Source organism: Nematostella vectensis, chromosome 12, assembly GCF_932526225.1.
Source record: "Nematostella vectensis chromosome 12, jaNemVect1.1, whole genome shotgun sequence".
In the NCBI taxonomy this organism is placed as follows: Eukaryota; Metazoa; Cnidaria; class Anthozoa; order Actiniaria; family Edwardsiidae; genus Nematostella; species Nematostella vectensis.
Window position 1 is genome coordinate 1747134 of NC_064045.1, and position 16251 is coordinate 1763384.

At 41.8% G+C, this 16251-nt stretch overlaps 1 protein-coding gene across 1 annotated transcript; it reads left to right on the forward strand.

Moving 5' to 3' along the window:
• Positions 1 to 442: 442 nt before the first annotated feature.
• LOC116610353 lies at positions 443 to 15449 on the forward strand. The gene is made up of 9 exons (XM_032371191.2): positions 443 to 776; positions 6515 to 6738; positions 7004 to 7123; positions 8874 to 8968; positions 9453 to 9606; positions 9901 to 9964; positions 10574 to 10827; positions 11185 to 11365; positions 14480 to 15449. The coding sequence occupies exons 1-9, from the start codon at positions 596 to 598 to the stop codon at positions 14791 to 14793; spliced, it is 1587 nt and encodes a 528-aa protein (XP_032227082.2). The 5' UTR covers positions 443 to 595; the 3' UTR covers positions 14794 to 15449.
• Positions 15450 to 16251: the final 802 nt, after the last annotated feature.

Here is a 16251-nt window from a genome sequence, read left to right on the forward strand (position 1 = left end):
TACCTTAAAAGACTCATTATCTGTTCGACAATACTTTGTCGTGTGTGTGTGTGGGGGGGGGGGGGTGGGGGAGGTGACAGACGTTTTCTTTCCTCACGAGACAGGAAAAAAGCCAGCGTTATCTAGGTATCTCTTTATCTCGGCTAAAGAGCACGGAGTTGTTATGGCGCGAATTGGAGCCAACCGTCTAGTTTTGTTAATTGCATTTCCTATCGCAGACCAGAAAGTCAGTGCGGTCCAATCCAAATTTGAGTCTTATCTCAAATTTTATTCTGTTTGTTTGCCTCGGGCTTTGTAGAAAAGAAAGCCATTTTCTCTAAAACTGTCAATGTAAAAAAAAACTTAAGGATGTAGCACTAACTCTCTCCTAGAAAATGAATTCTATTTTAACAATTAAAACCTACGGGCACTTTTTTCTCTCTTTAATTATTAAACGCTTTTAAGCGTAGCAGACGTATCTTGGTAATTTGACATATTGGCAATTGGTAGCCTGGAAGAGCAGAAGTGGGTTCTTGTTCATTGCCGAGCAATCTCTCAGGAACCGGGTAGAAAATCGCTTGTTAGTGCCACTCGGATCTCTCGAATTCTTGTAGTTATGACGGCGGCGGAGCGTTTGTTTCTCAACCTGGAAGTATTTCTGTTCTTGGCGGCGTGTTTGAGCGGTATTACAAGCGCTTTGGCGGGAAAATGCCGTCTGCACGACAACCAAAGCCAATTCGAAGTGAAGTATTGGGACATTGAACCGTATATTTCAAAGAATGAAGGTTACTTGAAGGGTTAGTGAGTTTTGTTTAAACAAAATATTAATATAAACTTATGAAAACAAGTATATGTTTCTGAGCAATCACCAGGGGTTCTTGGATTGTGAATAATTATATAATTATATATATTATTATATAGAACACCTACATCATAAAATATTCGGATAGAATACATAGATGTAACTAACTCTCTGCAGATATTTCTCATGGACATCTTTATATGTGCGCAATTGATAGAGAAATAAGTGCATTCATCAAAACAGCAAAGATGTCGTGATCCTAAACTCGAACATATACCACAACTTTATCTAACTGTCAAATTTTGTTTTTTATTAAGACTTCTACAGGGTCAAAGGAATGAAAAAGGTATAGGTGCTGCAAATGCAAAAAAAAGTACTACAGCGTAACTAAATTATAATGAACTATAAGTTCTTCATTCATATTGAATTTTAAGGAGCGCAAATAACTCATTAGCCATTTCTGTAGCAGGTATCATAGAAGTGAAAATCACCCCCAAACAATGAAAATATATGTCAGTTCTTTTTCTGCCTTTCTTTAATCACAACTCCACATTCTTGTCTGGAATGATTTAATTCTGATACTAGAAATAGATTGACTGACACTAAAAATAGACTGACTGATAATAAGTAATTATTTTTTTTACCAAAACACCATATTTCATAATAAACAAATGTGATGAATAAATTTTATCTGATTGAATAAAATGAAGTTTCTTATTTTGTTGAGATAGCTTAGGACCCATCTGCTAATCTAATTGATTTTAAAACAACTTTAAAATACATGGAAAGGAATAAACACAGACAGCGAACGATACATAACATATCAACATATCCATCAATGTATTATCTTTGCATAACTATCTATCAACATATCCATCAATGTATTATCTTTGCATAACTATCTATCAACATATCCATCAATGTATTATCTTTGCATAACTATCTCTCAACATATCCATCAATGTATTATCTCTGCATAACTATCTATGAACATAATAATTAATGTATTATCTCTGCATAACTATCTATCAACATATCCATCAATGTATTTTCTGTGCATCTATCAACATATTCATCAATGTATATTATTATCTTTTCATAGGCACTGCCCGAAAGCGGAGCTCCAAACCCTAACTGACTGACTGACTGACTGACTGAGTTTTGGAGCTCCGCTTTCGGGCAGTACCTATGCAAAGATAGTACATTGGTGGATATGTTGATAGATGCAAAGAAAATACATTGATGGATATGTTGACCGCGGTCGTTACAGGAGGATCCGGATTGTCGGTCAGTCGGCCAGTCGGTTAGTGAGTTAGTCGGTCAGGGAAACTTCAGTGAAAAAAGATAGGTTTTTATTCGGTACTTATTGTAATCAAAGCATCAGATCGATAATTCGTAAAAAGACGGATCTCAATTGAAAAAATAGAGACCTTAGAATAAATCAATGAATCTACAATTTTGACACAGTATAAAGTTCCAAAAAGCTTTTTCTCAAATAACTATAAAAATATTCTATTTTTCCTCTAGCGATAAAAGTATTTGATTCGACAAGGACAAAAAGATTGCTTATTTTTGGAAGGGGGTCATTTTTTATTGCGTTGAGCATAGGAGCACTAAATTTCAAATTAGATTAATACTTGCGGTTGATTATAGTTAAAAATTGGTAATATAAAAAAAGATTGAGAATTTTCAGGCTTTTCTTTGATCATACGATAATTGATACCCCAACTTGAAGAAATTGATTCGAGGCCTTATGATGATTCAATCCAATTAGAACTGCGTCCCTGCTTTTGTTTACTCGAAAACTGACAAAAACTAATGTTTTAAAAAATTCTATCGACAATTTTTTTTCTTAAGCACATTTTTCCTTAAAAATAAGGGGAAATGCCGTAATAAAAAAAATACACACAACTCCTATGTCGGAAGTATTTTATTTATAATTATACAGATGATCATATTGAATATGAAAAATAACGATATTGCTCTGGTAACAGGGTAAAACAAGGCCCAAAATAATAGAAAATGGGCCCTTGAGGATTCCTAAAATCAACGACGAACGCCTGGCGCTTTCGAAAAGTGGGGTCACTTTTCGCTCGAGAGTCCCTGGTTCCAGACCCTCGGACGTTTCTCTATTTAGTGGCCAGCGCTTGCCACTGAATAGAGAGACGTTCGAGGCTCTGGAACCAGGATACTCGAGAGTGCGATGTTATTTACATTTAAATGCCGGCAAAACCCCACGAAAACCCGTCGTATGGCAATAAAACTTGGTATGGTTTGTTTTCAAGTCCTAAACTACTGATATATTGGTATAAACCCGGAAATTAAGAGTTTGATGCTAGGGGCACCTTTAACAGTTGCTTCTGATATTTTCGCTGATGTTCGTAAAGATTTTGTTTGCAATGACCATTCAGATATCCACTAAAAAAAATACTTCTCTTGAATGAAGATATATTATGCAGGTAAATTCCACCACGGTGATCCTAGATACTAACTCCTCAGAAACTAATCAGAAACTAAACAGATACTTAAAAACGGTCAGGGGGTTACTTAAAATTAAAATAATAAAAATAGCTATTTACCGAGTAAAATCAGCTAGAATCGATGGAAAGGCATTATAAATATCGTTTCTTAAATTATTTACAGCAACTTATGTAATTTTTGTGCATCCTAGACTTATGTCTGATTAGAATACCTTGTCTGGTTTCTGGTTTAGACGCTTGCAAATTTCTATGCAATACGCAAGGAAATAGCTATAATATGCATTTCTAAAACGTTTCTGAACCGATTTAACGCTTAGTTATTGCTAAGTTTTCAAACTGCAATCGTCTACTTTTGTACTTTTTGGCGCCGACATAATGAATGTTGTCGCCGGTGACTACCCAAGTGAAAGTCACGCTTGGATCATGCGCTTGGACTTACGACGCTAACTACATCAACTACAGTAACTGCGCTAAATCGCAAAAATTACTAAGAGTTAACTAGAAGTACTTACAAAATAGGAAAATGCTCGGAGTAAGGCCGTGAAGTAGAAGCATCCTCCACCGGTATCTTAATCGGAAAGGATAAAAAAGAGCTATTTTACAGATTTGTGCTTCCTGTATTTGAGGTTCAAGGGTGATGACAACGCAACAAGAAGTTGCTAGTTGCTGGTAGCGCTAGAAAAATACGTACGATTGAATAATTATAAATACGCAGGCAGTCTTGAACTCCTTTCCTTTCCAATTCTGTAGGTTTTATTTTGTCGTAATATACAATAAATCTAAAACGAACTTAAACGTTACTTGCAACAGATGTCCAGTTAATGTTTATTGTTCGTGGGCACCGTTTCCTTGTGTTTAAAAACCAGACTACAAGTTCTGGTGTAATTGGTGGCACTACAGACAAACTATTAAACCAGGGAATGATGGCACCGTTGTAGTTGGATGCGAGCTTCATGAGTTAAATGCTGTTGTTGCCTTATCAACAGTAAAAGTCTATAAACTTGTCAACGCTTTAAACAGCGACAACTGATTTGGCTGTTTAAATTTTAGGAATTATTCAACGTTTCCTGTAATCAGTGTTCAATGGGTGTTCAGTGCTACTTGCCATTGTCATAACAGTTTATAACGTTAAAACTCAACGATCCGTGTAAGCATCAAGGTTCATATCAATAAGTGCTTTTGGAAAGTCTTACTACTTCTGTTGAACTTCAATAACTTGATATGTAAGGGTGTCATAGATAAACGTGAATGAGGTCTCATAGTGCTCAAGAATAGGGGCGATGATTTCGTCTTCTATCAGTGGTTGAAGTTGGATGGCTGGAATCAGGAGCTGAATTAAGGCTTTAGTTGTCAGACTATTGAGGCGTAGGTAGGGCTTTCGGGTAGAGCTTTCTGTTTTCACTAGTAGGCGGAGCGTCCAGTGGACAGCACATTCTTTTGGTGGCTGAATTAGTCGCTTTGTTGGGTGTGACGACAGTTTGCCTCTGGTAGGAAGTACAGCCTATTGATCGTGAAGCTTTCTGAACTCCTAAAACTGTTGCAGTGACCGTTAAAAATTTCGATATCTCCATCTCATTGTGCTGAACTACAGGTACAGTGAATGGTGACGTTTCTGTTGCGAGAGACTAGTTTCTGATATGTTCAAACAAACCAGCAAACAACAACAACAACAAAATGTTCCTACCTAGATGCTATTTATACGAACAAATAATATTTTGATGCATTTCCAGCCCTACTCTGTAATTCTCTGCAGAAAATAGGTATTTTTTAATTGTTTTTGTTATTAACAATTACCCCCCTTGCTATTAGTTTCTGTTTAGTTTTTTATTAGTTTCTGTTTAGAATCTAAAAAATTTTAATATCTAAGATGACCGCGGTGTAAATTCCTCGAGTGATTTACCTTTTTTAACACAAATAAAATTTCAGCAAACTTGGGAAATTGTCATAACACAGGAAGTTCGAAGACGATTTTCCCGTAAAGACAACTAATCTAAATGAAATAAAATCAAAGAAAGGTCGGTAAAATCGGCGTAAAAAGCAATTTACGATGGTCATTTTACAAATCCACTCGTTATTTCAAACTTCTGAGTTGAGCACTCGTGACTTGTAATTCCAGAAGGGGTTCCTTCTTTCACTTCAGCAGCAAATGTTTTCCTTTTCGTACAAATATTTAAAAAAGCCGTATAATAAATAACTTATAACATCGCTTGCTCGGTCCATACTCTCGTGCTCGGTTAATAAGTTATTTATTATAGGTTTTTTAAATATTTGTAAGAGAAGGAAAACTTGTGCTATTTTTTGGTCGTTTTCGTTCAATAACTTATATAAAGAGCTTTACGACTGCTTGCGACGCTACCAACAACGTCACACATCACGTGACTATCCCCTTGAACTATATGGCATCTCTTGCCTGACGATGTTTCTATCATAAGATACTGAATTTTTTTATAATGTCATCGATGACGTCACACAACAAGATTCTGTTTCACCCCCCTTGCCACTCACATGATGTTTTCCGATATAAGTTGACTTTCGATTTTTATATCATAAGATATGAATATTTTTGTTTTGATGAAGTCTTTGTTTACGTCACATATCACGTGACTATCCTGCTACACCCTCTTGACACCTTCATGACATCTTCTAAGTCTTGCTGTCTGATGCTTCAATCATGAGATATGGATAGTTTTTTTGTTGTTGTTGCCGTCAGAATATTTTCGCTTTCAATGACGTCATCGATGACGTCCCACTTGATACATACATGACATCTACAAAGTTTGGTAGTCATATTTTTGTTTTTAATAACGTTTTTATCATCGTCATCGATGATGTCACACTGCACGTGACCACCTTGTGGCACCCCCACTGACACCTTTTTGACACCTGCCGAGTTTGGTTGTCATGCGATTTTTCTTTATGAAATATAAACATTCACATATTTTGATGAAGTCAGCATATTTTTGCTTTTAGTGATTTCACTGATGACGTCATAATAAATCACGACCATATTGTTGCACCCCATTTAACACCTGTATGACACATACCGAGTTTGGTTGTCGAGTCGATGGGTTACCAATATTTTCTACCATTTTTTTTGTAACCACTTTTTCTTTGGTATATCGGCAGGGTATAGTAAAACTAGAGGGTTTTTCCGGGTACCAATATATGGGCTACACAGGGTCTAAAGGGGATACCACTTAGAGGACTTTTGTAGCTACATCATGTTTTTCCTGTTTTTGTTTTTTTTTTTCAGGTGTTTTTGGTCACTTAATAAAGAGTCTAAACATTTCAACTCCAATGGTTCTTTACTTGAGTGACAAGCATCTATCGTACCCAAGTTTACTAAACCAATCAAAAATCAGTTCTAGTAGAGCAGCCATGCATCCAGCGGTGTTGATACTCCCGGTTGAAATTGGAACCAAAAATGCAGATCCGTGCCTTGTAGAGGTTATAACGCCACAGAACCTGGCGTACATTGTAAGTCACGTCCACACAGTCTAGCGTACATTGTAAGTCACGTCCACACAGTCTAGCGTACATTGTAAGTCACGCCCATACAGTGTAAATTGTTAATACTCTCGCCCAACAGATGACTGTTTCTATTGAAAAATGGTGTCTTCCCATTGGCATAAGACACCCCTAACTTTTCGGAATTTCCAATTTCTTCCGTCCTTTACTTCAATGCTAGTCTTTATCAATCCACCTTATGTTTTGCATTTATATACATGAATTCCCATTGTAGGTTAGAAAGAACAATCAAGAACCGCTGAAGCAGCTCGCGGGCTCTTTTATTAATGGAGGTCAGGTGATCGGCCTCACTCTCATCCTTACAGGGATCGCAGGGATTTGCATATGGCTACTGGTACGTGACGTCACTTCCGGTAGCCATGTAACTTGTCGTGCCTAGACTCGGCTCTACATTAGTGGGTACACAGCCAAACCGGTGAAAATTAAAAAGCATGAAACAAAAAGTTTTAAAAACTTTTCTTAAGGTTACGGGGTGCCTTGAAGTGAAAATTCTATCGAAAAAAATATTTTGCATCTCTATATTCCCTAATACATTACCTTTATTATAGCAAAGAAAAATGTTTGGAATTTTATTATCTTCTCGATATAATAAGGAAAAACGAATTTCGCTTGAAGACTTTGTGTAGCATCAAGGTGTTTTAATCCTTTAATCTTCTTATCACTTACTGGAACCCTGTGTTTCCTACATCCGGGACCTTCGGTTTTAGTTAATGAGCATATTGTTTTTACCCGTAAATCGTGACTTCAAAAATCTCAAATTCAATTCCTTCGTCTCGCGAAAAGTCCTATTAGCGTTCCGAAATATATAACCGATAAATAAACGAAAAAGACGGAAGTCTGCATGGGGTCATCTCAAGCGTAGGGTGAAAACTTCTAAATAAAAGATCTCGCTAAAAGCGAAAAGGACAATCTTCTGTTGGCTTCCTTGTATTAGTTTGTTCCTACAACCCGCTTCAAGGTTATCAGCGAAGAATGCCTCATCGTGTCCAAAATCAAAACATTAAGACGAAATCTTTAGTTACGATTTGTCATGTCACAAAATCGGGAAAAACCTGCACTATTTGCTACCGGTCTCAGCCGCGCTTTCCTGGTTTCGCGTGCTTTCCCTTGCCTTCCCCATATCTTCAGGAATTCTTGCTTGTCACTTGTTTTTTCTCATTTCGAAATTCGAAACCCCCCGTATGACTCAGTTTTCGCCTTTTATGGTCGGTCTGTTTACCTAGAGCTGATGATATGATCACCTCGTTGACAGATTATAACTCAAGTAGGTGTCGCACTCTCCAAGAACTTTCAACGGAGATTTTCTCGGCTTTGAATTCGCGTGCATTTCTAAACTTCAAAACCCTAATGTGCGTAAAGTATAAGAGTTATGACCTCAAAATTTGGCAACACGCTAGGTTATTTATTCGAGAGTGATACTGTGTTCAGCTTTTAAGAGATTTTGAGCGGATCGTAATTTATGTCCTCCGGTGTCGTGTTACCTGTAAATTATTTAGTCCTCTGAATTTGACTCAAATTTGCATAAGAACAAAGAAAAATATTTCAAAAGCCGAACACGATTTGGTAGGTTTGTATATGATGATTAACATAAGCCATAAAACGTAAAGATCTGCCGGATAGTTTAGACACATTAGGGTTTTTAAGGGATGTGATTGGCTGAAAACAAGCGCGTGATTAAAACCAGTTTAAAATTAAAGCATTTCATCAAACCTAAAGAATTATCGTATTCCCCCTTTATTAAGCTTTACAATGACATATAACATGAGCATATTCGACTTAATCTGACGCGCGTATCAACATTTTTTCTCGACACTTTGGGTTTTTCGGCGTCCCGCGGGCTAAAAGCACCCCGTAACATTGAAAAATGTCAAATCGAGTGAATGTACACATCAATATTTGGGCTAATAATACTCGTATTACAATACAGTTTCGGGGGACCTGGGCCACAAAAGGGTAAAGTATTTTGCATTTTAAGCTCGCTCGCTTTTTATGTTATTACGCTATATATTTTTTTGTTATTTTTTTTTTGTTTCTTGTCTTTGTCCCACATTATTTGATGTTCCTCTTTTTTTTTTTTTTTGCAGGACCGTAACTCCAATCCGATAGATTTCCCAGCATCCTTTATTCGTGGATCGTGGCAAGGGTTTTGGTGGGCTTTTGTAACCATGACAACCGTCGGGTATAATAATAAGTCTTTAATGTAATAAACAAATATAAAGTATAGTGGTAATGCTTTAGTGCAAAATAGTGCGGAATATTTAGGCATCAACTAGGCTAGCCAACAAGCGAGGCAAAGGAATGCTTCAGTGTGGCATTCGTGTCAGTCAAAACACTGATTCCATGTAACACAAGGCGATCTTCCTGCAACTTGCAACGCAGTTTTTGTTGCCTTTCGATTTGCAAGAAAATTACGTGTGAAACATTCCCTCGCGTGGAACATTCCCTAATTGTAAGTTGTAAGAAAAGTATAATTAGTTTATACTTTTCGCACCAGTGCTAGAGAAAATGCCCTTTCTTATCTTTTAAATCTCTATTAAGCGGCCACGAGTTAAAACCATAATAGGTAATTTACCCTAAATATCAAGGGTATTTTGGTGAAGCCACTATCTTATCTTTTGTGTGGGAGAAGCATCAAGTGAATAACTCACGTTTGGTATGTTCAGATACGGTGACCTCGCTCCCAAGTCGCTGTTCGCGCGTCTCTTTAGCATTCTTTGGATGTTACTTGGATTAGTCGCGTTTTCTGTACTCACCGCGAACTTCACGTCATCGCTGTCTCATGAGATCGACACGGATCTTAGTCTTCTTAACAAAAAGGTAAATTTTTTATGGCTCTTCTTCTGATTCTTTATGGCTCTTTTTCTGGAATTTTATGGCTATTTTTCTGAATTTAATGGCTATTTTTCTGATTCTTTATGGCTCTTTTTCTGAATTTAATGGCTATTTCTCTTTAACCAGTCTGGCCCAAGCGCGCTAGCGGCTAGAAAAACGTAGACCCGAATCCCTGCGAGTTTACATGGAAATTCTCGGCTTACATATACATTACATTATCATTATCAATATTATCATATATATCAAATATCACGATAAGGTAACATTAATTACCCACAGGTTGCCGTTCTACGAAATAGCCTTGAGAGAGAAGCCGCTGTACAGAACGGCGCGCAGTACCATGGTGAGTCCACATAACATCTACAGTTTCCATATTGTCACGCTATCTAGGGAGGGAGATTGTCACGCTGTCTTGGAAGGGAGATTGTCACGCTGTCCTAGAAGGGAGACTGTCTCGCTGTGTATGGAGGGAGATTGTCACGCTGTCTAAAGAGGGAGATTGTCACGCTATCAAGGGAGGGAGATTGTCACGCTGTCTACAATCTCGTCCCCAGAGCCTTTCTTATTTCTGCGCATGCGACGCCAACCGAAGGGCTCTGGGAAACTCCACATTTCGGAGCACGCTGATTGGTCAATAAAAAAACGTAACTTCGTTTGACGACGGATGCGCAGATATAAGAAAGGCTCTGGGGACGAGATTGCGCTTTCTAGGGAGGGAGATTGTCACGCTGTGTATGGAGGGAGATTGTCACGCTGTCTAGGGAGGGACAAATAAGCAAAAGAAAAGTAAAAAAACGTAAAGTGGCCTCTTAAAGTTATTCTTTGAGTTAAGAAATATTATAATGATTGCAAAGTCTGACTGTCCAATTTCCGGTAATTTACTTATGTCTCATGTACAAAACTTGATGAAGCACTTAAAAACTCTCTTGACGACATTTAATTCCCTACGCAGAATTCGACAGCATTCAAAAGATGATGGACGCTGTCCTATCGGGGGAGCTAGAGGGAATGCTTCTGAACAGCCATATCGCTGTCTCAAATGACGTCATCCACAAGACAGAGTCGCTTGAGATTGGTCGACTTGTCAGCTTCGCCCATGCGTATGGCGTTAAGTTGATTATGAGTGCGGCAGAACTTTGTACGGAGGTTAAAGCGTGTGTGGAGGAGTTTGTCGCCAGGGAAACATTCTACTTTGAGACCTTAAAGGTGCAATTAGAAATTATCGAGAGTTGTTTTGTATTGTATTTATTTCTATTGTATGATGAAGTTTTATGGCACACGAGTTTATAGATGATTTATCAAAACAATTTGCAAAGGCAAGATTGTATGCCAAAAAATTCCAAAAGTGAAACCGTGAACAGTGGAATGTATGGAAGGTTTTTTTTCACCAATCAAATGCGAAATTTGCAAACAGTCATGAAAGTCTCAGGATTCAAGATCCAGGATTCCCGCTTGTGATTCGTCAGAACACAATAAATACCATACACACATTTTTGGTGTTCAGGGTTTTGCGCTGGAAGAGGTACATATTCAATATCATCATATTCATTTTTCTCCACACAGATCTTATCTGATGAAACGATCCCCAAAAGAGGAAGCAGGAGTTCCAGGACCCTGTTTGAAGACTGGGAGTTCTTCGTGATCCTTATCGGCTTATTCAGCGCGATGACGGGCACTGGTGTATTATGGGAATACTTTTACTACAGACCACGTGAGATGAAGCTAGAGCAGGTTGATAGTAACGGTAAGATGAGTACCCTGTGGACATGAGTCAGGTCGGGTACCCTGTGAATATAAAACACGAGGTCAGTTTGTTTTGGATATGATTAGTGGGTACCCTTATAAATGTTTCTTTTCTTGTTTATATTGTAATTATTGTTATTAATCGATATGTCTTCTGCGTCATCAGTAATGCACCAAGTTTGCGCGGGTTGAGTCAAGGACCACATAGATTCAAAATCTGTTCTTTATTAGGGGGTCTGTCTCTCTTCTAATGGAGGTGAACCATTGCCCATAGGGGTGGAGGTGGGGGGTCTGTCTCTCTTCTGATGGTGGTGAACCATGGCCCATGGGGGTGGAGGTGGGGTGTCTGTCTCTCTTCTTATGGTGGTGAACCATGGCCCATGGGGGTGGAGGTGGGGTGTCTGTCTCTCTTCTGATGGAGGTGAACCATTGCCCATGGGGGTGGAGGTGGGGGTCTGTCTCTCTTCTGATGGTGGTGAACCATGGCCCATGGGGGTGGAGGTGGGGGGTCTGTCTCTCTTCTGATGGTGGTGAACCATGGCCCATGGGGGTGGAGGTGGGGTGTCTGTCTCTCTTTTGATGGAGGTGAACCATGGCCCATGGGGGTGGAGGTGGGGGTCTGTCTCTCTTCTGATGGTGGTGAACCATGGCCCATGAGGGTGAAGGTGGGGTTCTGTCTCTCTTCTGATGGTGGTGAACCATGGCTCATGGGGGTGGAGGTGGGGGTTTCTGTCTCTCTTCTGATGGTGGTAAACCATGGCCTATGGGGGTGGAGGTGGGGGGTTCTTTCTCTCTTCTTATGGTGGTGAACCATGGCCCATGGGGGTGGAAGTGGGGGTCTGTCTCTCTTCTGATGGTGGTGAACCATGGCCCATGGAAGTGGAGGTGGGGGTCTAACTCTCTTCTGATGGAGGTGAACCATTGCCCTTGGGGGTGGAGGTAGGGAGGTTGTCTCTATTCTGATGGAGGTGAACCATGGCCCATGGGGGTGGAGGTAGGGAGGTTGTCTCTCTTCTGATGGAGGTGAACCATGGCCCATGGGGGTGGAGGTGGGGGTCTGTCTCTCTTCTGATGGTGGTGAACCATTGCCCATGGCGTTGGAGGTGGGGGTGTATCTCTCTTCTGATGGTGGTGAACCATGGTCCATGAGGGTGGAGGTGGGGGGTTGTCTATATTCTGATGGAGGTGATCCATTGCCCATGGGGGTGGAGGTGGGGGGTCTGTCTCTCTTCTGATGGAGGTGAACCATTGCCCATGGGGGTGGAGGTGGGGGGTCTGTCTCTCTTCTGATGGAGGTGAACCACTGCTCATGGGGGTGAAGGTAGGGAGGTTGTCTCTCTTCTGATGGAGGTGAACCATTGCCCATGGCGGTGAAGATGGGGGGGTTGTCTCTATTCTGATGGAGGTGAACCATGGCCCATGGGGGTGGAGGTGGGGGTCTGTCTCTCTTCTGATGGAGGTGAACCATTGCCCATGGGGTTGAAGGTGGGGGTGTATCTCTCTTCTGATGGTGGTGAACCATGGCCCATGAGGGTGGAGGTAGGGAGGTTGTCTCTATTCTGATGGTGGTGAACCATTGCCCATGGGGGTGGAGGTGGGGGTCTGACTCTCTTCTGATGGTGGTGAACCATGGCCCATGGGGGTGGAGGTGGGGGGTCTGTCTCTCTTCTTATGGTGGTGAACCATGGCCCATGGGGGTGGAGGTGGGGGTCTGTCTCTTTTCTGATGGAGGTGAACCATGGCCCATGGAAGTGGAGGTGGGGGTCTCTCTTTCTTCTGATGGTGGTGAACCATGGCCCATGAGGGTGGAGGTGGGGTGTCTGTCTCTCTTCTTATGGTGGTGAACCATGGCCCATGGGGGTGGAGGTGGGGTGTCTGTCTCTCTTCTGATGGAGGTGAACCATTGCCCATGGGGTTGGAGGTGGGGGGTGTATCTCTCTTCTGATGGTGGTGAACCATGGCCCATGAGGGTGGAGGTGGGGTGTCTGTCTCTCTTCTTATGGTGGTGAACCATGGCCCATGGGGGTGGAGGTGGGGTGTCTGTCTCTCTTCTTATGGTGGTGAACCATGGCCCATGGGGTTGGAGGTGGGGTGTCTGTCTCTCTTCTAATGGAGGTGAACCATTGCCCATGGGGGTGGAGGTAGGGAGGTTGTCTCTATTCTGATGGAGGTGAACCATGGCCCATGGGGGTGGAGGTAGGGAGGTTGTCTCTCTTCTGATGGAGGTGAACCATGGCCCATGGGGGTGGAGGTGGGGGTCTGTCTCTCTTCTGATGGTGGTGAACCATTGCCCATGGCGTTGGAGGTGGGGGTGTATCTCTCTTCTGATGGTGGTGAACCATGGTCCATGAGGGTGGAGGTGGGGGGTTGTCTATATTCTGATGGAGGTGATCCATTGCCCATGGGGGTGGAGGTGGGGGGTCTGTCTCTCTTCTGATGGAGGTGAACCATTGCCCATGGGGGGGAGGTGGGGGGTCTGTCTCTCTTCTGATGGAGGTGAACCACTGCTCATGGGGGTGAAGGTAGAGAGGTTGTCTCTCTTCTGATGGAGGTGAACCATTGCCCATGGCGGTGAAGGTGGGGGGGTTGTCTCTACTCTGATGGAGGTGAACCATGGCCCATGGGGGTGGAGGTGGGGGTCTGTCTCTCTTCTGATGGAGGTGAACCATTGCCCATGGGGTTGAAGGTGGGGGTGTATCTTTCTTCTGATGGTGGTGAACCATGGCCCATGAGGGTGGAGGTAGGGAGGTTGTCTCTATTCTGATGGTGGTGAACCATTGCCCATGGGGGTGGAGGTGGGGGTCTGACTCTCTTCTGATGGTGGTGAACCATGGCCCATGGGGGTGGAGGTGGGGGGTCTGTCTCTCTTCTGATGGTGGTGAACCATGGCCCATGGGGGTGGAGGTGGGGGTCTGTCTCTCTTCTGATGGAGGTGAACCATTGCCCATGGGGGTGGAGGTGGGGGGGTTTGTCTCTCTTCTGATGGTGGTGAACCATGGCCCATGGGGGTGGAGGTAGGGGGTCGTTGGCCCACTATCAGAAAAGAGACATGGCCCATGGAGGGGGTGGGAGTTCTCGTGCTTGCACCTTTATATCCTTCTTTCTGTGTTTTCAGACAACATCGAGATTGAGGGACAGCGAGAGCAGAATGCACCTAAGTACATCCTAACAAAAACTGAAGTGGGATCCCTGTGTCGCGACTGCTGTACCACAGTGGAAGATATATACCGCGAGGAGGGCCGCGCGAGACTGGAAGCTATTTCGTCCTTTAATCCACTGGACGGCTTTCAAGTAATAGGAGCTCAGCTTAACGCAATCCCAGGCGTATCGCAACTCAAGCGGTTCGGCGCCGTAATTCCGCTCCCTTATGTTGCGCATGCGCAAAAGAAACGGAAGAAGAAGGTGGCGGTTACTGACGAACAAGTGTGACGTCACGTAGTATTCATGTGTCACGTGCCACTGTATTATAGCCTGACTTGTCTGCATTTGTTAGTGTTTACCTGTATTATAGCCTGACTTGTCTACATTTGTTACAGTGTTTACCTGTATTATAGCCTTACTTGTCTACATTTGTTACAGTGTTTACCTGTATTATAGCCTGACTTGTCTACATTTGTTAGAGTGTTTACCTGTATTATAGCCTGACTTGTCTACATTTGTTACAGTGTTTACCTGTATTATAGCCTGACTTGTCTGCATTTGTTAGAGTGTTTACCTGTATATTTTATTACTGTGTATTTTATTATTTTATTACCTGTGTATTTTACCTGCCTTGGACGTTTCTATTTTCTATTCATATTTGGGCAAATTAGGCAAATATGCTTTTATCTTGATTTTTTAGCTTTATAGTAAATACTGGCAAATATGCTGAGGCCTGAGCTACTGTTCTATGACAAAGAGACATCGTTTTGACATCGAGGTAGAAATGTTAAAATCTTTTTAACTAGTGATTTATAAAATTGGTAATTTATAAAATCATATCTTGCTTCTAGTCACACAGGATAAAGACAATTCTTAAAAAGAATTATTTTAAATTATTTGAATACCTTTGATTTCCTCTTTTCAATAAAAAAACCCCACAGCAACAAGACTTTATAGAGTTAAATACAAGTTATGAAGGAAGAATACCCAACCTTAACAGTACCATAGTCCCAGGGATAAGCGCCTCACCTTAACAGTACCATAGTCCCAGGGAAGAGCACCTCACCTTAACAGAACCATAGTCCCAGGGAAGAGCACCTCACCCTTAACAGTACCATAGTCCCAGGAAAAAGCACCTCACCTTAACAGTAGCATAGTACCAGGAAAGAGCACCTCACCTTAACAGTACCATAGTCCCAGAGAAGAGCACCCCACCCTTAACAGTACCATAGTCCAAGGAAAGAGCGCCTCACCCTTAACAGTACCATGGTCACAGGGAAGAGCGCCTCACCTTAACAGTACCGTAGTCCCAGGGTAGAGCACCTCACCTTAACAGTACCATAGTCCAAGAGAAGAGTGCCTCACCCTTAACAGTACCATAGTCCAAGGAAAGAGCGCCTCACCCTTAACAGGACCATAGTCCCAGGGAAGAGCACCTCACCTTAACAGTACCATAGTCCCAGGGTAGAGCACCTCACCTTAGCAGTACCATAGTCCCAGGGAAGTGCGCCTCACCTTAACAGTACCATAGTCCAAGAAAAGAGCACTTCACCTTAACAGTACCATAGTCCAAGGAAAGAGCACCTCACCTTAACAGTGCCATAGTCCCAGGAAAGAGCACCTCACCTTAACAGTACCATAGTCCCAGGGAAGAGAGCCTTACCCTTAACAGTACCATCATTACAGGGAAGAGCGCCTCACTTTAGCAGTACCATATTCCAAGGAAAGAGCACCTCACCTTAACAG